The sequence below is a fragment of the Brachyhypopomus gauderio genome, chromosome 16 (assembly GCF_052324685.1).
Source record: "Brachyhypopomus gauderio isolate BG-103 chromosome 16, BGAUD_0.2, whole genome shotgun sequence".
NCBI classification, from domain to species: Eukaryota; Metazoa; Chordata; class Actinopteri; order Gymnotiformes; family Hypopomidae; genus Brachyhypopomus; species Brachyhypopomus gauderio.
Genome location: NC_135226.1, coordinates 19,963,959 through 19,986,200, shown reverse-complemented (window position 1 = coordinate 19,986,200; position 22,242 = coordinate 19,963,959). Strand labels below are relative to the sequence as shown.

Sequence of the window (22,242 nt, the reverse complement as noted above, 5' to 3'; positions counted from 1 at the left end):
TAATCAAACCAAGGAAGCATATTAACTTGGACCAGAGTAATCTTGGGATCACAAAAAAACGTCATGCTGTGACATTAGACTGAGATTAGACAGTTAGATTGAGATTAGATAGTTAGACTAGGATTAGACAGTTAGTGCTGCCCAACCCATTACAGCAGTTATATGTCAAAAGGTATTAGTAAGGACAACAGGAAAAGACCTATGCATACATCAACAGACACACTAGCCTATTACTGGAAGGGTCCAGCAGTGATTTGCGATATACTTCAAATGTCTAAACACCTATCTCTGAAATGATCTCGTAGCTACAAAAGCTAATTGCCAAAGGCAATATGTCTTCAGCCATTAAGTTCTATGGTGGTTGTCATTTCAGGTATAAGTATCATTCTGGAATTATTGAAACTGAAAGAAACATATCGACACAAGACAAGGCTGGTGGCACAGATACCATTTGGGTTATTTCCACAGAGGACAATATAACTCTGACATCCATCTGGCCTTAATCCATGTGGACAAGGATAATTATATTAGGATGTTTTTAAGTAGAGTTTAGCTGAGCATTTAGTGCAGAAATACCCCAGAAGCTAGTCTCACTTATTTTGGATCAAACTCTTCATTCCGTATCAAAGGTCTCAACAAGCATCAGACAGTACAAAGAATAGGCGGTTCTACTCATTCACTCTGGCCATAATAGCTCCCTGTGAGTGTTGTGTTCTACACACAACACTCACACATGACTTCATTGTGTTGTGTATGACAAATGAATGAAAATTGAGTTCTGTCACCTGCATGTCTGGGCCATTTCCCTTTGTATATGATGGTTGTCAATCAATCCCTTTAATTTGATTACATCATCTAGTCTTATGGCCAGAGCCATTGCAACAGTCATTGCTTTTCTTGTTCACATGCTAAATAAGTCAAATGGTCTCCCCATTTCATGAGAGACTCTTAGGTTTGGACCTTTTATTATGATAATGACACGGTTCAGTGCAGGGAGGTGAACCTTTAGTCTCCGTACTGCCATCTCTTACACTGCATACAAAGAAGAGGTGATGTTTCTGGAGACTTTGCTTGGAAGGAAATGTCTCAGCACATGTCAGCAAGACAAAAGAAACGATTATGGGCTTCAGAAGGATTCATTATTGGCCTCGACCACAGGGACCCTCCTGTCTCTACTGCTACACCACTACAGCCAGAGCCATCAACATAGAAGTCCATACCACGCAGGTGAGAGACTGGATGATCCCACCCAGGGAGGACTCGTACGTGAAGGTCAGGGGTCCATCATGAAGTAGGAGACTCACGATGCACCCACCCTGGTCACCCCAAACCTCAGAGTATTTATCAACACAGGAACCTTGCCAGGATCTTCCGACTCGCTCTTGTCTCCTTGGGATGCTCACTGTAGTTACGCTGCAATATTCCTCATCAGCCTATGCCTCATTAGCACCAATGATCTGTGGCTGGTCCCGGGCCTCTGATGGCTGTCACATTGACATGCTGACAGTGGCAGTCTGGGAACTACAGTGGGTTCTTGCCTCAAAGCTTTCAACCTCAATGTCATGCTTCTTTCATGGGGGGCTTTAGCCCCTGCATAGACTACTGGAGCCTCAATAAGATCACAGTCACCGACCCCCCCCCCCCCCCCCCCCTTCTTCTCCAGCCTTCAGGTTTTAGTTTTCACCAAACTAACCCAAAGACCTGGTCTAAGGTTCAGGAAGGCAGTGGCAGCAGGAATGGATGACAGAGGCACATGGCTCCTCTGAAGAAATCACAAGCAATCAGCCACAACTCTCCTCCTGACTATTTTAAGAAGCCCACAAGCTTTCACTCACTCATTTTCTGCTTCGGACTTCTGTGAAAAGACTTGGCCAGTAAAGAGGAGACTCCACGAGTCTCCACGAGTCTGTTCTGGGTCTATTTTCTCTTGCCTCTCAAACCAATCTTGAGTTGCACCTTCTCCACTCACCCCAACCTACTTCCCCATGTTGTTGGAAAAGCTGGTTTGATCAGTTTTAATTTCAGTTTTGTCAGTTTGTTGGTCTGGACCGTTCAGGTGTGTCTTAACACAAGGTGAGACTGTGCAATGCTCAAAGAAACTCCAAAAAGCCCAAGAGCTATGTATCTGCCTCTGCAGGCCTCAAGATAGCATGTTCATGTTCATGACAATACAGTTGGAAAATGCCAGAAGACATGTAGCTTGTTTGGAAGGGCGATGATGAAAACCTCTTCTGTCTAAAACGAAGATGGCAGCACAGCTTAAGTTTGTCAAGTTGTACATAAACAAACTACATATCTGGAACAACATTCTTTGGACAGATGAGAGATGATGCTAATTCATAAGACCACGTTTGAGGGAAATCAAACAGCATTTCAGCACAAACACCTATAATGTGATTTTTTTTTGTGCTATTAGTTTTGACTTCGGTAACAGTAACTGTTCTAGTTTTTCTCGTAGGTTTAACGTAGCTAGCTACCATACACTCTCTAACTCTCTGTCTATCATTAGCCTATAGCTCATATCCTAGATCAAATCCTGATAAACATTAGGCTTATTGTTCCCCATTCCTAGTAGATAATCAAGTTTATTCAGGCTATGTTAGTAAAATACACAACAGCTCCAAAGTGCAAAAACACATCTCACCATACACACATTAAACATGTCTATAAGCTCAGTGTTAAGCAGAGTCATGTGCAGAGCCACCATACCAAGCTAACACCTGGGAGGATTTGGACCATAGTTAGCAAACAATGACAGAATGCTGATATGCAGTACAGATATCTGCTTCCTGTTCTCTTTCTTTCATACGTTAACATTTAGCTCTAACTTTAATGTTTACTTAATGTTGAGCGTTCTAGTGAGGTCAGGTACTGAGTGAGCAATTATAAGGACAAAAACACAATAGCTTAAGCTCACATTTCATCACAATCACAGCCTGACAACAAAAGAAAGTCTTTTGCAAAAAAAAAAAAAAAGTACAGTCTATATGAAAGTTATCAAAGTAATCAATGTTACATCTCTTTGGATGTAATGCTACTGTTTCCTTCGATCTGGAGGCCTCCTGCCCTGCACATTTGAGATCTTTAGCTGCTTTGACACACTTGTTTCAGCTCAGAAAGCGGTTAATGAGGTGATTAGTTCAATCATGTGTGTTTAGTTCAATCATGTGTAGAGAAGAGTGTTTTGGGTTTCCCAACTGGGAAAGTTTGGTCTAAATGATGAAGGTTTCTCTATTTATAAAGTTGACCACCTCCGCAAGATATTATATGCTGGTCTCGTTTATTGTTTTGATAATTGTTTGAGCTGTCTTATTGCTCGTATTTGCTCAACTGCCATAGAAATCCCAGCCAAGGCCTTTGGGCAGCATACAGTTAAGAGAGGGCCACTCAACACATATCTCATCACCTATAAGATTGTGCCTCGGAGCTTTTAGAAGGGGCCATGCTACCCACAGCTCACATCTGTCCAGCATTTAATTTAGCCGTCCCCTGTTGCTTCAAGCTTCTTTTATGTTAAAAAGAAAAACGGGAGTCTCTACGTCTGTATGGATTACTGTAATCTTAACCAGACCACAAAAAATACACATATCTTCAACCGCTCATCCTGGTAGCTTCAGAGTAGGACCATGCACACTACTTCACCAAACTGCCTACAACTTGATTCACATTAAAGAAGGGGACGTGTGGGCAACTGCCTCGGTCATCGCTACAGGGAACTACAAGTACCATGTTGTGCCTTATGGTCATATTGTAGCACTGTTAGTGTTCCAGTCCCTTATTATGAAATCTACATTCTTGCCTACATTCTTATCTTATATTCCCCTGAACCACTCGTTAATTTAAATCACTTTTAGAACACCAGCTCTAAGTAAAATCAGTGTGGTCACAGGTGGCACCATGGATCATCATAAGATATCAACATTCAACTGGTCTGTCCCTACGCAAGTCAAAAAACTCCAGTGTTTCAATAACTCACACGTGAGATTTTATGTGGAATTTCAGCGGTACCAGTGCTCAACGTACAGCCCTGCTCAAAGGGGCTACGACCTGACTGCGCCAGACTCCTTAGACAGAACAGGTTTTTAATAAACTGAAAATGTCTTTTACCATTGCACCCAACCTCAAACACTCCTGACGCTTCAGGCCTTTTTACATTCAAACAGGATGAATCTAACATAGAGGTTTGGTGGTTTTATCTCAATGTGTTGATAATTTTAAGTTACATCCTGTAGCTTTTTTTCCTCATAAACTCTCTCCAGCTGAATGTAATTACGCCTTTGGAGAAAGGGAACTCTTAGCAATTAAAATGGCTGGAGGGGGGTACCTTTTTATTACTTACTGATCATATGAACCTTGAGTACATTCACTCGGCTACATGCCTTAATCCTCTTCTTGCAGACTGGTTTCTTTCCCATGGGAAGAGGACAAGGAGACCATTCTTCCAGCTCAGGTATGGACAGCATCTATTGGGTGGGACATCAATGAGGTGATTGCTGCCTGAGGTATCTATAGCTGTATAAGGTTGCCTAACCATGTTTTGCCCTTTGGATTTTGTCTTTACTTTTTTTATTTGTTTGCCTTATGTTTTATGCTTTCTGGTTTTGACTTGGTCTGGCCTTTCTAATGTAAGGGAGGGGAGCACTTATGCCAGAAGAGACAGCTTGAGACAGACACAAGGGGCAACAAGCCCTCACAAAACAGGTGAGAAAGATCAAAAGAGAAACTGACCCTCGAGAAAACCGGCAAGCTCAGAGCACACGTTGCATGCAAAGAGTTCCCTTTCTGACGCTGTATAGACATATACTGGGTGGGAGCACCTGTGCGATATCTGGTTAACGACCACTGATTACACCCCAGCTCATGAGCTCCCGTTGAGAACCTCCCATTGCACCAACTGAATTAAACACTTTCAACATTCTTCAGTTGTTTCATGATCATAGATTAACATAAACCAAAACGGCCCCAATACAAAACAAGGAACACATTAACTTACATGCATGCAATAACCAACCACACGGAAGACCAAACACAGGGTTCACATAGGCTACTACACAAGGACCTCATTTAGACACAGGTGTAATCAACAACACGAGGCACGTGAACACACAACAATGCAAACACAGAAACGCATAGCAAAACAAGACACAAGGGGCGTTGTGTGGGAAGTGCAGCACCAATGAGTATGGTGACAGTCGTAATACTCCAGGACAGTGCTTTAAACAGTACAATTGGACTTCGGTGTCACCAAACCCGTCTGAGGTTTTTCTCGGTCTACCAAACGGGCAGGTCGGTGGAGCTGAGGATGTTGAGAGGGGGTGGAGTGTGTCAGACGGTAAACAGCAGCTGGTTCAACGGTGTGAGATTAGCTCCTTTAGTACATTCCCGCACAGCCCACCTTGAGCTCCTGACCATAAAATGTGGCCCTTTGGTTTACCTCAATAATAACGCCATTTATATTTGACTTTGGGTAGATATGGACACAAGATGTTTGGGTGGGTAGACCAAGTCTCATCCTCAGCACTGGTTGTACTTGTACACACATATACACTGTGTGATCAGTTCCAACTCCACCACCATCGTTTTGTTTGCTGATGACAATTCTGGTACGGGCCTGTAGTCTGATAATGACAAGAAGGCCTACATGTAGGAGGAGAAGATTCAGGAGAAGATCTTCCTCCTGAATATTAGCAAAATGAAGGAGCTGATGGTGGGTTTAGACAGGAGAGGAGGTATCACTCTAATGGTGCCCCCGTGGAATGAGTAAACAGTTTGTAATGTCTTGATATTCACATCTTACACGTCCCTGATGAAGAAAGCCTGTCAGTCTGTCTACCACATGTGGTACTGGACCAAGGACAGGAATATACTAAAGAACCTCAAAACTCAACAATGGACTCTTCTCTCTATTGCCATCAGGGGAGTGTTTACACTGTGCAACTCAAATTGAATCAATGGGTGTGACTTTAATTTGGACACACCTCAAAATGATCAGAGAATGTCATAGTTGACGCCCTGATCTCATTTGTGATTTTATTCCTTTAGTTGTGTGTTGAAATTTAGTGGGTTTCCTCCTTAATCGTGAGGGTGTGTCCTGTTTTGTGTCTGATCTTTTTTGGAAGAAATCTGAGGATATTTCTTTGGTGCAGTTGGGTCTGCCTGGCCTATATCAGGAACGAGAGCAGAGCAATGGATGAGGACTGATCCAGTTGTTACCCACAAGCCCATCTGTTAACCAGACCAACTCCAATGTAATGACTGCGTAACTTGAGATGGCTGGTGTTGAATAAATCATTATTACAAACAAAAGCTGTTTCTTCCTCATAAGTATGAAGTGAGGATCCAGTTTTGTTTGATCTTGGTTTTGTTCCTGTTTTTGTTTATGGAGTTTGGATAATGCAAGCCAATGATATTCTGTTGTTTTGTTGCTTTGCTTTGGTTGCTAAATCTTTGGGCAGCAGCTCAACATGAAGTCGTTGTTCTATTCCGGCACAGATGGCAAGATGGACAACTATAGTGGACGTAAATGCAGGTCATAACACTGGACATTCACTACAATATTTATTTATACTGTTTCTTAACAGTTCTCATTCAGTGCTGCACAGCAAACATTACAACATTACTTTGCACATTCATTGCACAAATCAAATCAAATCAAATGGTATTTATATAATGCTTTTTAAAACAGTTGTTGTCGTCACAAAGCAGCTTTACAAGTGTCCGAGTCCAAGCCCCCAGTGAGCAAGCCAAGGGCGACAGTGGCAAGGAAAAACTCCCTAAGGGCATGAGGAAGAAACCTTGAGAGGAACCAAGACTCAGGGGGGGAACCCATCCTCCTCTGGCCGACACCGGTCACCATAACAACACTTCTGGTGTGCTCCATTCTAGGGGCAGTTGCCTAACAAGTCTCTGCCTTCAATGATGTCTGTTTGGCAGCATTTCAGAGAAAAGAAACCTTGAAATTGACGCATTGCGTCTCCACACTCTTCAGAGTAGTCTTGCATCATAATGTACTGTGCTCATGAGTTGTGTTTATTTGCAATACTGAAATTACACGTACATACAAAACACTACTTCACAGTGAAGTGGATGAGTTAAACTGCTAACTTTGGTACTTTTAATTTGGGAAAGCAAGTATACTAGCTAAAAACAGTAGTGTGTTATTTAAGCTTAGCTTCACATCATAGCTTGACTAAATGTAACTACGGGAATGACTTGAATACAGAAAATAAATTAAATAATCAAAATTTTAAATGTAAATGATGAAAAGAGTGACAAAATAATTACTTTGCTCTTTCTGCCATTTTTCAAAGTGAAGCAACTTGGACATTGAACAGTGTTGTGGGATTGAACAGTGTTGTGGGATTGAACAATGTTGTGGGATTGCTTTTGCCAAGAAGGACACGTGTGATTCTCCCTTTAAATTCTGTCATGATACTGCAACCTAGAAGGCAGATGAGTTCTACTGACATCTGACTTGAACAGACGTCTTATCAGCCTACTTAGACAGCTGCATTCCGAACGGGCCATAACACTTATCTTTTTCTTGCACACTTTATCTACTGCTTGCATATTTTATTTGTATATTTCCCTTTGTACATGTATGTGTCTCTATCGAACACATTTCTTGCATCTTTTACTGATAAATCAAATGCTTCTCTTTGTTTGTCTTCTCTATCTGACCAAATTAACTTCGGTCATGTCTAATCATCGGACACTTTTACTTGTCTTACTTCAGTGACTGTGTGATATGCCCAGCTGATCTCTAACATGACGTCTGCTATTTGTGTGCTTCACCGTCTACATACTACGTTCTTAAGGCATGCTCACTGGCTGTGTATGTTGGAATATCACTTTTTTTCACTACTGGCATTGTCCCACTTCAACTGAAAATGACTGCTGTCACTCTAGCTGTGCTGCAGACAACCTTAAAAACTATGGCCTGATTTCCAATCTTCTGTTTATGGCTAAAGTCCTTGAGCATGTTATTTTGGCCCAACTTCAAGAACAACTGTTACTGAGCAAATGTCTCAAACCATTTCAGTGGTTTAATAGCTGGTCAGAGCACTGAAACAGCAGGAACTCTCACACTCTGACATGTTTCTTGTAAAACACCTCAGCTATGGAATGCTCTACCTAAACATATAAAAATGCTCTAATTTTGGATTGGAACAAACAGAATAACTCAGCACCAGGGGACTTGCAATGTCATTTTATATATCTGTTATATCTGTGGTATTATATTCAGTATCCTTTACATAAAGTTTTTCAAAAACTGAGCAACTCAGAAACTCATTTTGTAAATGATTTTGGAGAAACTAGAAGTACAGGTTTTAGTAAACAGAAAACAGGTTTTCAACAGCATGCTATTTAAAAAGTGATGAACCAGAAGTCATAGTCATTTACATTAGGCCAAAATAGTAAAAGTTAGTTAGGTATGTTTTTAAATTTAAATAAATCCTTGTAACTTTTGATGTTTACACATATGCAAACCTATTTGCATATGTTTACACATATGGAAGCCTATTTGCATATGTTTACACATATGGAAACCTATTTGCATATGTTTACACATATGGAAGCCTATTTACCTTATATAATAGCAGTCCCAAAAATACCTGACTGATGCAGTCAGAGAGACAGGTACACTGATCATCAGCTGTCTGTCTGTTTGTGAATATAAAGAATCACCTGAGCCACCTAGCTGAAGGTTCTGATCAGCTGCTCTGCTCTGAACCGGATCTGGGCTGCTCTCTGCACCAGCATAAGAAATAAGGGAGGAGTGAGTGAACACCAGGTCCAAACAGGGGAACTACATTACAGTGCATAGCAGACCAGAAACAGGATGCTGACCAACACCTCAGGATGTGTTTGTCTGCAAAGGGAAAGCGCTGTGTAGTGCTCTGGTCTGTGGGTAATTATGGGAAGGACACTCTTCCTTCTAAACCCAATGTTGTATAAACAGCTGTTGAAATGGCTAAATGGACTGAAGGGAAGACATTTCTGACACTGCATTCAACGTGTGTTAGTTGAGTGACTCGGCATATTTTTGCTTAGTCATGGCTTACTCAGCATTTTCTCAGTAAGAGGTAGGCAGTTTAACTACTAGGTACTACACAAATTTAGTCAAACCATTATGTATGAGGGTTTGCTAAATACAGAAATTATGAATGTGGCCAGTGACTCCTCCAGTCTTTTCTCTGTATTTTTCCCTAATGGCTTTTTTGCCCTGTACAGTACATCTGTATGTTGCCAAGTCCTCTCTGGCCTGTCAATGGCGTTTCTGTTCTCAGTGTTCAGTGAAAATAAAGTGAGGTGGAGGAAGAAAGGGTTGCCAGATTGAGAGATAAACTGAGGGTATTGTGTGTCTTTGTGGCTGCCACTCTGTAGTTTGGCTTTGTTAGCTCCAAACCCTCACTCGCTTTCTCATGACACCGAAACCTCTCCGTGTTGTGCAGGTTTGCGCTTTCCCTGTTTTCAAAGGTCACGTGACAACACGAGCGTTTTATTCTAGTCTTTTGTTTGCTGTAGACAAAGAAAAATACAAGATGTTCACTGTGTAGCACCGAGGCACTGTTACTCCACAGCTTATATAAGACAGAATAATAATAAAAAAACTATCAAAAAATAAGAAAATCGTGAAGCCTGTCTCACGCAATAGGGTTTATTGCTAAGCTTGCGAACTTGTTTATATAATATATATATATATTATATATTCGTATATATATATATATATATATATATATATATATATATATATATATATATATATATATACGAATATATATTTTTTGTTTGATCTAACACTGTTTTTTTCTGTCTCACAACAGTAGACCACTTTTATTAATTATGTACATCACCAGGGACCTTCCACACCGAACCTCCTCCGACATGCTGAACAGTTCTAGGACCAAAGTACCATCACCATAGTTTATAGAAACTAGTTTAACTAGAAACTAGTAGTTTCATTTATCCTACTCGTTAACCTGTAAGCGCTGAACCTCCACGAACTTTTTTAAGCATTCAGACATATTTAAAATGGTTTTTACAGCGTTTAAATGTAAAACGCTGTTTTGGTCTTAAACAGCACATGTAAACAAGATCTCATTAGAAATCCTAACATATCACAAGTATAGCGACTAATTCATTTTAACTTATGCAGAGACATGACAAACAATGCAAATCTTAATATAGTTTATATGCGTCTTTACTGCTATGCGCTTCAGTACGGTGAAGTGTGAATCTACTCTCCTATAAACATTTCTGCACCTTAGTCATTGTACACAAATATCTACATTTTCCGCGTGCGTAATTTGTGTCTCCCTGATATTCACACCTGTTTAAAACATTGTCGAGCACTGCCAGTATTGTGGCAGTATTGTGTGTGTCATTTGTTATTAGACGTTAATAGGTTACTCAGTGCAGTATGTGTGTCCCCTGGTCGGTTAATAAGCGCCTGTAGGTCACATCCATATCACGCTGGTGGATGTTTGACCTGTTTCTAAAGGTGCCACTGCTGTATATAAGGATACAAGGTTTTTATGCCGTCTGTACCTCAAAATCAACAAAGTAAGAAATAATCACAATAGAACCAATTTAAGTCAACCTAATCAAAGTGTTTGCGATTTGTGCTTGTCAACTTTTTGCAAAACCAAGCCTTCATCATCAAGACTGCACATACACAATCAAATTATTACATATTGTTTATTTGAAGCTGGTTTAACAAAAAAAAGTGGTTAAAACGATTAAATGCGGACGAATATGTTGTTTCTTGAGGCTGAGACGTGGTCAGGTAACCCCAGAAAAGTTAAACATGCTCCAGATTCCCTGGTGCTGCTAAAGTGTCACCCCGTCTCCTTTAACGCACCAGCTTCAGCCCCCTGGTCCGTCTGTCCTCCCTACAACCAACAAAACGAACAAACAACAGAACCACACATGGACAACCGTGTGAAGAGCCTCTGAGTGGGTGATCTTTTCTGCTCCACTGCTAGACTACAGTTTTGGAATAAACTTGGTTTGGGTGACCTCAAGGTGTTCCTCGTCGGTTAAAATGCGATGTAATTTAAATTATAGGAAAATATGTGTGTGTGTGTGTGTGTGTGTGTGTGTGTGTGTGTGTGTGTGTGTGTGTGTGTATCTGTCGCCCTTTTGCGTAAGACACGCCTGCTGACGTCATACCCCATCGCAATTTAAAACCATGAGCTGATGAGGTTGGACATTAGAAGTTGTAGCTGTGCGTAGGGACACACCAAAGACCGACTAGTGCTTTATCTTTATTTTATTTTTATAAGAACCTATCTTGGACCAAAGTTTGAACCACAGTTGGAAGGATCTCGATCTTACTTAAAAAAAAGAAAATGGCAGATGAGAAACTCTCCATGGAAGAAAGGCGAAAGGCTTCCAACGGCGGCACACATATTGACATGTCCGAGCGGAACAGTGTCCCGGAGACATGCTCGCAGAAGATCAAGAGGATCGCAAGGGCAAATCTGCTCGTGATATTGACCGTGGCCGCCGTGATCGTCGGCGTGTTGATCGGACTTGGTGTACGGAGTGCACAGCTGAGCGACACTCAGATCATCTACTTCGGGTTTCCCGGGGAGCTCCTGATCCGTCTGCTGAAGATGATCATAATTCCGCTGGTGGTGTGCAGCTTGGTGTCCGGAGCTGCCAGCATCGACCCTGCGGCTCTGGGGAAACTCGGCGGCTGGGCGATGCTGTTTTTCTTGGTGACCACGCTGATCTCCTCCGCTGTTGGGGTTGTGATGGCGTTCATCATCCAGCCCGGCTCGTCTGAAGGCGTCAAACCCAAACTCGCATCAGCTGATGACAGCATCCCTGAAGCAAAGGAGGTGATCGACTCCTTCTTGGACTTGATAAGGTGAGTTAGGTGGACGTGGGACAGGTACAGGTGTTGGGGAACTTTTTAAAGATGAATGTTCGTATGGCGGAAGTCAAGCCATCTGTTTTATAAGTTGTTAAATCCAACGTGGCTTATGATTGATGCACGTTTAGCTAGTTTACTACAACAACCGTGACTTCTGGTTGATTTATTATAGGGAACGATATTGTAAAAGAACCTTCTGCTAGGTGACCCACACAATTAAGACGCGCGTTCCCTAATTTTGGAACACGTGGTTAATGATCACGACACTAGTAAAGCCACGTTTACAATATGATGTCAGTCGAAACGTTGCATCATGTCTAGTGTTCACCGTCCTGCTCTGGGGACTCCATTCAAGTGGCAATAAATAAAAAAAAAGTGATAAATTCAGTCGCCGGTCACGTTGTGATGAAAAAGACGACACAGTTGCATCAGCTTTGCAACATGTGCTGCCACGCCGGTAAGCGAAGGGGGCGCGCGCCTGATGTCGGGAACGGGCTGCAGTTCAGACGTCATAATGACGACATCCGTTTTCCGTATTCATATGTGTACATATTCAAATTCAAAACACATGTTTAGTTATTTTTAATTATTATTATTATTATTAATGAAGCCAAACAGTAACCAAAAACACCCTGTTGACCCAGTTTGATATATTTCTATAATGTCACTTGGTTTTGTGTCCTTTGTAGGTTGGTAGTCACATTCTACCTGTCTGTTTCTTATTTGTTCATTCTCTGCAATTAAAATAGTCCTAAATCCTAAAACCGGCTTATGTCTTATAAAGGCTAAAATCATACATGTCAGAACGTATGAGATGATGGCAGTAAAATTGTGGTAGAATTTTGAGTTAGATTGTGCAAGATGATGTTTTTAAAGTCATAATGTGGCACAATGGCAGTTTAGATGAATTATACTAGCATGGGGAACACATGTTTAAAAACTAGCAGACACTTTAATGTGGTGATAGCCCACTGATCCTTGTGTCTGTTTGCACTTAGCTGGTTGTTTCAAAGAGCGAGACACAAACAAACATTATCTTTCCCAGAAACTTAGGACAACTAGGCTTTATGGGGACCCTGTGAGTATTTAGCACTATGTGCCTTGTGTACTGTCAAAGTTTAAGAGCACAAGAATTCATGTACTGATGACGAAGAGTGTTTGAGGGGAGGAGATTCAGGTGGTCTTTGTCCCACACATACGTAACTTCTTAATTCAAAGTGACTGGGGGTCAAACTTTATTGGTAACTTAAAAAGAAGCAGCTCAGACAGCCAACTACTTCTTCCTGTATCTTTAGTAGGATTTTTGCTCTCTTCCTCGTGGTTAAGGTGTGTGCATGTTTGTCATTTTTTGTCACATGTCTGCCAAATATAGCACATTAATTGCCACAGCTGAGTTGGAGAGGCTCTGTTTGTCAGCGCGTTTTTCCGCTTGACATACTACTATCACCACATGTTCTCGCCAAACATCCAGAGCTTCACAATGTAATGCACATCTAAAATACACTAAATGCTTCTTAAACCACAGCTGTATTTCATAAATGTGCTAATGATTGTTACGGAATTGCTGGATAAGCTCCTATTAGATTGCTGGACAATCTAAAACGAAAAATAGGTTTTATGTATAAATGTAATGATTAGACAATGAAAACGAAGTTTTCTAGTGTATGTAGTATTAGTGTGAAGTATTAAATGATGACCCACTGAGAGCTCCAGGCTTGTTTTAGTTGCTCTCACAACACAGTTTGCCCACTGAGTAGGAAACACGGTTTAGTTGAAGTGGGCCACCCACAGTGAGGTAGGGGTGAACCCAGTGTTCAGTCATGTACTGGTTTGTCCAGGACTCCACCTTGACCACACCCACATACATCGAAGAAGAACTACGCCTTTATTTTGTATACAGTACAATGAAATTCTTTTTCCACATATCCCAGCTTGTGTGGCAGCTGGTGTCAAGGCAGGGTCAGCCAAGAGGGTTAAAGGGTTTGGATTTAAACCCACGGCCTTCACAGTCCTGCCCCCTATGTTACCCCTGTCCCCATACAGCCAGAGCTGGTCTGTGAGGAGCTTGTCCATGTACTGTTTAACAAATTCTAACAAAAACGAGTACTGAACAACAGAGGGGCCTACGAGAGATCCCGCAATGAATGGAGGTAAATGGCTGAAAACAAACCCTTTTAAATAGTTAAAGCCCTTTTAAACAGTTTCTCACTGCTTGGCCAGGATCTTCCTTTATATTCGGAAAGTGGAATATCAAATGAAAACGAATATTAAATAAAACATGAATATTTCTACAGCGAGTGGGTTTTGGTTAGTTAGACTCTAACCAAATTTCTGTTAGTCGAGCGACAGCTCACCAACCCATTAGCAGAAATGCTAGAAACCATCAGCTCACGCCTCTCAGTTACACGTGTGGAATCAGGTTTGGGTAGAGCATTTGGAAATGCATGCACCCAGAAATGTACCTGATTGCTTAGCGTTCACTTTTTGGGTGGTAGAGATTGGTGGTGGGTGTAGACCTGAAGGGAAAGGCCACATACAGCTTCACAATGAGCTCAGTAATTGCATTCGTTTACTCTGGTGATGGCTGATGGCTTAGAACCTGGTATCAGTTTGTTGAGTCTGTGGTTTGGACCTTGTATAAACGCGCTACCGATAACAAGTGAACTAAACTTCATATTTGTTTATTTAGCTCCCTTCTCAGACGCATTTACAGTAGGATCTCACTCATCAGCAGGATTTACCTGTAATGATTCTACAGTGTTGTCTATATAAACTGGATCACATCAAATTCATCTTTGCATGTGGGAACAATGTTTGTATTTGATCTTGGTAGATTTGTATTATTTCATCCATAAATATTATTAATGAAATATCTAGATTTCATTCTGACACATGGGCTTGAGGCTGCATCTTAAATATGGTACGATCTACGATACACTTGTTTAAAATGGTTTATAATAGTCTTCCAAATGAGTTTGGAACATTTAGACACGCTTTGTTAGAGCTTTGTTGTAACTGCTGAACGGGCCACCTCCTTTCAGTGTCATGACAATAATTTTTACTGTTTTAATATAGACGTGTGTGATTTCAGATGCGGCCCAAGTGTACGTGGCACTGGTTTGGCTTTGAAGCACAAAGCGTTTTAGGTTCAGCTCTTGTCAAACTGAGTTTGTTTATATTATACAGTGTAAAAAATGACATTTAGGATATTTTCATGAACACTACATATTTGCAGGCCGTTCTCTATAGCTATTGCTTTTTTCTGCTATCTAATCTAATACCTGGTAAATGCTTGAGACAAGCTTCTCTGCCTTTACTTTCCTTGGCGTCTTTTCTGTCTCTGGTTTCATATTAAAGGGCAAAAGTATTTTTTTCAGATGACAGAGAGTGGGGTAATCTCCTTCACTGGGGTCCTGCCTTATCATGCTTGGGCTCACAATATTAGCAGCATTTTAAACACTGTATTTTTAATATTAGCAGCATTTTAAACTCTCACTGCCATCATGGTGACTTTTTACCCCTCGACACTGAACAGAAAGTGTTTCTGTGAAGTAAACAGATGTTTTCTCTGAGTATTAGGAGTATAGTTAGGAGTATAGTGTAGCTTCGGTTGTCTTGCCCCGTGTTTGGCAGTAGGTTTTTTTTTTTCTTCCCTGTTCCAGTTTACTCCGGTTCCTGGTATCGTTTCCACGGGGCAGCGTCTAGCTGTGATCTTATTGCTGTGTTGCATTGCTGTCCAAAATGAAAATGATGCCAAGGTCACAGGAATGTTGTTTGCATTTAGAGGGGAAATACTTCGTAATTATCGAAAAGCTTGTGTCTGTGTCTTCTGGGAAACGCTTCTTGAAATGCCTCTGCAGTGTGTTCAACTGCAGAGGCAGTTTGTCACACACTGCAGGAGGACTAAAAGGTTATTGGTCACCTTTTGTGTGTTCACGTAGGGTTCCTGTCTGTTACTACATGTTATGTCAATTGCATGTCATGTAGGACACACGAAACATTTGGGTTTGTAGCCATGCAAATTATTAGCCCTGTCTGTAAACTGATGCCAGATATGCCTGCGTGTGAGTTTGCCTGTTACCAATTATAAGTGCACCCAGACTGTTCTTGGACACACCGTCCTGCTTGGTTGTTGGTTGGGTAATTGAACAGAATAGACGTGGGGGGTTACACATCTCTAATGGCCAATAGGATAACTGAACTTAATGAACTGATTTTGGTTGAACATAAATTTACAGACAGATGTGATGATATAGTCCAACAACGTTATATGTACTGTGGTATTTTTTAAATCTTGAACATTGTGTACTGTTTTAGAGGTAAGGACGAGAGGTTAGGACACGATCATAACCTGTCTTATGACTTTACAGTTGTACACAGTGTTCACATCACTTGTTTGTTGGTCTCAAGAAACATTCATGTGTGTTCCTGTGCACGTTTCCTTCTGACATGACACATCTATAAAGGATGAATTGTCACCTTTAGGGAAAAAGGTGGATAGGTCTTTGTAATTAAGGGAACATGTTGTGCAATGCTGTTGGAGGTGGAGTTGTGCTTGTAAACACATGGTCCCCATGTCGTTGAGGGTACCCACCCAGTACATGTTTTTGTTTTAAAGCAATTATCAACAAATTCGTTATTGTGGAATACTTTGTCTGGGAAACATGCACGACAAATGTTTTAATCTACAGTAGCATTTCCACTGACTGACTTCCATTTTTAATAACCACAAGAAATTCTGTTGGAAAAAAATTCAGTTGATTGCAAATGACCGCGGGGATAGTGGTAGTATGTCATTCATGGGTTAGCGTGCATTGTCATGGTGTTGGTTAGTACACAAACATGATTTGCTAGTATTATCCACTTTAGCATTAGCCTAGGGATTGAGAAAAAAGCTGAAAGGCTGTTGAGGTAACTTCTGTTGATGTAACTCTAGTCTCCTAGGCTAGATATATCTCTGAGACACAGATTTATCAGAGCCTGACTGTCTACATTTCCTTCTTCCCCGAGGTCTAAGATGGAAAACCTTTAGTAGGTTCGACTGTTTGTGTATTAAAGAATACAGTAATTTCTTTAGACTAAAGGACACGCAAGTTTTTTTCCCAGTCTTACAAGGATGAACTTGGAGAATTCTGGGTAAATGGAGAATGCAGCGTCAAACCTGAAGCCCGTGGGCCTTTTTGTCTGAGTTGCTATCTGGTCTTCCATAATTTAGAGCTTGAGTCTCCACCAGGTCAGAACCATCGAGTCCTAGTACAGTGTTTGGTTAGCAGTGAATTAATTCACTGAGGTAGTAGTTAAAAGGTAGAATTTGAATTAGTCTGGCTAAAATAAGTCTCTCTGCATAACTTGTTAGGCCAATCTGTTAAAACATTAGAAGCTTTGTAATAGACATTTCTTCTAGAAAAGTCTTCTTGGTCTTTTATATAAGAGACTTATAATGAAAATCAAGAGTGAGATGCAGCATATGCTGATGTAGCTGGCTCATATTTGTGAAATCGGGACATTGGTGCTCCAAGCAGTTCACACTGCTACTAACAGGCCTCACTTTAGTGTAAGTGATCCTCATAGCCTAGTGTACAACACGTGTAGTGTTCACTGGTGTCTAACACGCATTCTTTTCCCGGCTCTTTCCAGAAACATCTTCCCCTCCAATCTGGTTGCTGCTACTTTCCAGTCGGTGAGTATATCCTCCCGCACACCTCCTAACGTCCCGTTGAGTCATCGTGTGGTGTTTTCTTTATGGGTGTTCTCCTTCGCTCAGTCAACTAACCCTGGGTAAATGTGACACTGTACTCAAAAGTAATTTTATTGCGATAATAAAAGTAATTCTCTTCCCCCAACCCACAGTATGCTACTGGTTATAAGCTTATAAGTAAGAATGACACCAACGGCAGCATGGAAAAGGTAAGGCACCCTCTGTCAATACCAGCAAAAACATGCGTGTAACGTGATGGTTTGTATAAATACGATGCATGACATGCAGCATCTGTGTTTGTAGATTCCAGTGGCAACAGAAGTGGATGGCATGAACATTCTGGGCCTGATAGTGTTTGCCATGGTGTTCGGTGTGGCGTTGAGGAAACTGGGAGAAGAAGGGGAGATTTTGATCAAGTTCTTCAGTTCCTTCAACGAGGCGACCATGGTGTTGGTGTCTTGGATCATGTGGTGAGTAAACGCAGCGTTTTGCCTAATCGCAATCACTCGATGGTGCTTGCAACATTTGTTATAACGGCTTAGTCTATCCTACAGAGTAATGAAGTGCCCTAATGTTAATGGTCTTCTCTAGGTATGCTCCACTGGGTATCATGTTCCTGGTGGCGGCTAAGATTGTTGAGATGGAAGATGTAGGCATGCTGTTTGCCAGCTTGGGCAAGTACATTTCCTGCTGTGTGATAGGCCATGCGGTGCACGGCCTGATCATCCTGCCTCTCATTTACTTCGCAATCACTCGGAAGAACCCATACACCTTTCTCTTTGGTCTGATGACTGCGCTTGCCACTGCGTTTGGAACCTCCTCCAGGTATCTCAGCCTTGTTTGCCGAAAAAAAAAGAGCAATGACTGTGTTTTGTAAATCATTTAAATTGGAGACAGCAAATATTGAAGTCAGTCATGTACTGTGTAGTTAAAATGACCGTCAGTTTTATATTATGAGATTGGTTCATAAAGAATCAAAGGAACGATGCATGTTTTGATGTGTGGTAACCAGGATTGTCCATATACTCTAGTTCTGCAACGTTACCTCTGATGATGAAGTGCGTGGAGGAGAATAACGGCGTGTCGAAGCACATCAGTCGTTTCATCCTCCCCATCGGAGCCACGGTCAACATGGACGGTGCGGCCTGTTTCCAGTGTGTGGCTGCCGTGTTCATCGCCCAGCTCAACAACATCCCACTCAACTTCATACAAGTCATCACCATATTGTGAGTTCAGCCATCCACCCGCCCGTCAGTCTGATGCTCCACGGTGATTGGCCGAGGCTTGAGGCGGTCCCTAATTTGTCCCTCCTCTTACGCAGAGTGACAGCTACGGCGTCCAGTGTGGGAGCTGCAGGAATCCCGGCTGGAGGTGTACTAACTCTAGCTATTATCTTGGAGGCCGTCGGTCTGCCCACGAACGATATCTCTCTCATTCTGGCTGTGGACTGGCTCGTGTAAGTGAAATGTGCAATCGTGGGAAAAACTAGAAAGAACTAGAACACTATAGAAATAAAAATTTTGATTATTATTTTTTTTTAACCATGTTTTTTTTGTTTTTCTTGCTTTTAGGGATCGCACCTGCACAGTCATTAACGTGGAGGGTGACGCGTTTGGGGCGGGGCTACTGCAACACTTCACAGACCGCACCAATAAAAAAGAGGGGGAGGAGCTAAGGGAAGTGACACTGGACAAGCCTGAACAATCTCCTCTCCTTAAGATTCACACAGGACTGGACGCCATTCGGTCACCGGCCAATGAGAACGAGTCCATCATGTAAATAACCAAACATTTGATTCCAGATACGTTTCTGCACTCTTTTTGTGAGTCTGTCTTTTCTGCAACTTGGTGGGTGGGAGGCTGAAAGGCTTTCAATGAAAAGAAAATGCTCCTTTGTGAAATGTTTGTTTAAGATGTACTGTAAATGAAAAGCTGCCCAAAGATCTTTTAAACAGGATAGTTGTTTTCAAAATAGTTTTCGTTAGGTCATTTTTCTTGCGAGTGATGGGGAGCTTCTGTTTTTCTTCCAGCACCTTTTGTCTTATCTGAAATGGGTTCTGAGCCAAAGCACATAGGAACTGCGCCAAAAATAAGTCCAATGTTAATGCTGCAGTGATGTTCCATTGTTGGGTCGATGGTAATGTTACAGGATTCAAAGTGATCAGTGATTATACTAACACAAAGTAACACTCCATACCTGTTTTCTGTTTGAGGTGCTATTATAAAGGTCTGTTATTTAAAAAATATTATATTTTTAAATAATTATAAAAATAAAAACATTTTTAAATATATAAAAATAAATCCTGAAACACCATCGCTACAGTATAGTAACAATATAATAACTCCTACTTAATATAGTACACAATAATACATATTTTGTAGTTTTAAAAGTCCACTTTTAAATTAAATGTTAAAACAGTAATTAATTGGTATGAATTTAGGCTAGACCATTAGGACATGCTTAGGCAAAAATAAAGCACAAAAGACTTTTTAATATAACTTGATGCAAATCTAGCCTTAATGTATGTCTGGACTGGAAATGCGATGGCTTAATCTGTGTCTGGAGTGTAGACGTGATGAAAACTGTCCGTTAGATTTGTGTGTTTTCAGTGCTCCTGGGTAAAAGCTTGCTTTGTCTTTTATATATTTAAAACTTTGTATTTGAATCCTTCCCTTTTTAAATGAGATTTTATGGTCTAAAAAGCTATTGTACGTATCACATAATTTAATTGTACATTCAGCTTCCGTTACTTTTGTTACTTTTCCCCTCTCCCAGTTCATCTTGTCCGTTATGTCACAGGAGACATGTTGACTTTCTCATAGCTGCTGGAAAAAAACATGCGTTGGATTTTGTCCTGTTAAATTCAGACCTTATAATGTACCAGTCAAAAGTTTGTATACACCTGTATGGATTTTTAATGAATGTATCTTTTAAGGCATACATTTTTATTGCTTATGCTTAAATTGTGTTTATAAGACAAATATAAATCCTGAAAGGTAAGGGCTTGTATATGAAGTGATATTTATTTAAAGGCACCCGCAGCAGTTTCAGAATGTCTCGCCCTCTACAAGTGCTCAGTAAATGTGGGCATATTTCTTCCAGACTGATGCAAAAGGTGGCTGCCTCATTCAGTCATAACAATGTTAAAAAATTTTTTATATATCGTTTTTACACTCATGTTCCCCTAAAAAACAAGGTGTGTCCCAACTTTTGACTGGTAGACACAGCAAGTCTATGTGAGTGGTGTTGATGGTATTGTACATTACATGGAAGATATTTTTAAACTTGTATTTTCCTTCAACCTCTGTAAATGTCGCTATGGGTTAAATTTGTCTTTATGGGGTATAGATGCTTAGTATATTTTTTATTTAATTTTTTTTGCAAAAATACAAAACCAAAGTGAAATGTGTGCAGAGCATTTGAGTGCATGGTGGCCTGTTTCCTGCAGCGCAGAGCAGTCCGACAAAGTCACAGAACTCACACGCAACAAACTAGAAGACATAATACACAGAATACACTACCACAAAGCTGAAACGTGACACTGGGAACAAGACTCGACTTACACAAAATAATCAGCAATGCGACAAGTCAAACACGAGGCATATATGCTAAAACCAAACCTGACATGAGTCCACTAACGATTGACTGACAGCTCGCACATTGCTATAAATGAAACATACATGATTGACAGGTGGTGGTGAGGGGGGAGGCGTGTCCTCAGCACATCCAGCAGTAGGGCCTTGGTGGGTTTTTCAGGAGTGTTTTGGCACAAACAGAGAAGCTGATGCACATGAGATGGAAGCTGAGGTCTTGGCTTTTGTTTGCTCTGTGGGTCAAAGTGCAAGAACCACGCCAGGTTCTGCTCACTCGAACCCCTGGGCGAGTGAGTTGGTATGAAGGCACTTGTGTTCGGTTCCACCAGGAATCACGCTGGAAATGTAATAACAATGTCCTTCACAGTCATAGATATGCAATACCTAGAATATATATTTACATATTATAAATTGACGTCACCAAAGAGTTGTTTCTCAGGTTCGCACCTGTCTGCTCTTATGTGAATACACACAAGCACGTTCAGGCATCTCCACCTTAATGTACCTGTTTACAATTTGGTGACATGCCTGGGAAAATACAGATTACCACTCCCACTTAATTATATTCCCACTCTAATTCTTTGGTCCTAACGATTGCACGCCCGGGATGCTAGTTCAGACACACACCCCCCCATCCCCTCGGTTCATGTAGGAGTCAACACGTCGTTCTTTGTGTCATTAAATGGGGCCCTTTGGTACAAAGGTACAAAGGACCATCATTCCTATAAGAACTTCACTGTGCTGGTGTGAAGTTTGAGTGGTGGTGGCCGTATTGCTGACGGAGCCAAAGACTTGTGTCGAGTACACGCGTGTGACATTTGGAATAAAAATGTTTTTGTAATTAACTTCTTTGTGGTTGATTTGTCACAGTGTTTTCAACCAGGCAGCTCAACTGACTGCTACATTCATGCGATGTGGGTTTGCCAGTGATGAGTTTTCGTTTAGCATGTAAGACTGAAATGCAGTGCTATTTAAAATTTCAATATAAACTTTTCCATAATTTATGAACAACTTTCACTCACACACACACACACACACACACACACACAAGGAATGCTTGTGTTAAT

The 22,242-nt window shown here is 41.1% G+C and overlaps 1 protein-coding gene across 1 annotated transcript; it reads left to right on the top strand.

The window, feature by feature from the left end:
• Positions 1-11,208: 11,208 nt before the first annotated feature.
• Positions 11,209-22,020, top strand: slc1a5 (solute carrier family 1 member 5). Its single transcript, XM_076976963.1, has 8 exons — positions 11,209-11,878; positions 17,522-17,564; positions 17,735-17,791; positions 17,886-18,052; positions 18,174-18,407; positions 18,614-18,808; positions 18,904-19,038; positions 19,154-22,020. The coding sequence occupies exons 1-8, from the start codon at positions 11,355-11,357 to the stop codon at positions 19,359-19,361; spliced, it is 1,563 nt and encodes a 520-aa protein (XP_076833078.1). The 5' UTR covers positions 11,209-11,354; the 3' UTR covers positions 19,362-22,020.
• The last annotated feature ends 222 nt before the right edge of the window (positions 22,021-22,242 follow it).

Coding starts and splice junctions, on each gene's coding strand:
- slc1a5 (XM_076976963.1), top strand. CDS start 11,355: ATGGCAGATGAGAAACTCTCCATGGAAGAAAGGCGAAAGGCTTCCAAC. Junction 18,408..18,613: donor GCGTTTGGAACCTCCTCCAG/GTATCTCAGCCT, acceptor CATATACTCTAG/TTCTGCAACGTTACCTCTGA. Junction 19,039..19,153: donor CTGGCTGTGGACTGGCTCGT/GTAAGTGAAATG, acceptor TCTTGCTTTTAG/GGATCGCACCTGCACAGTCA.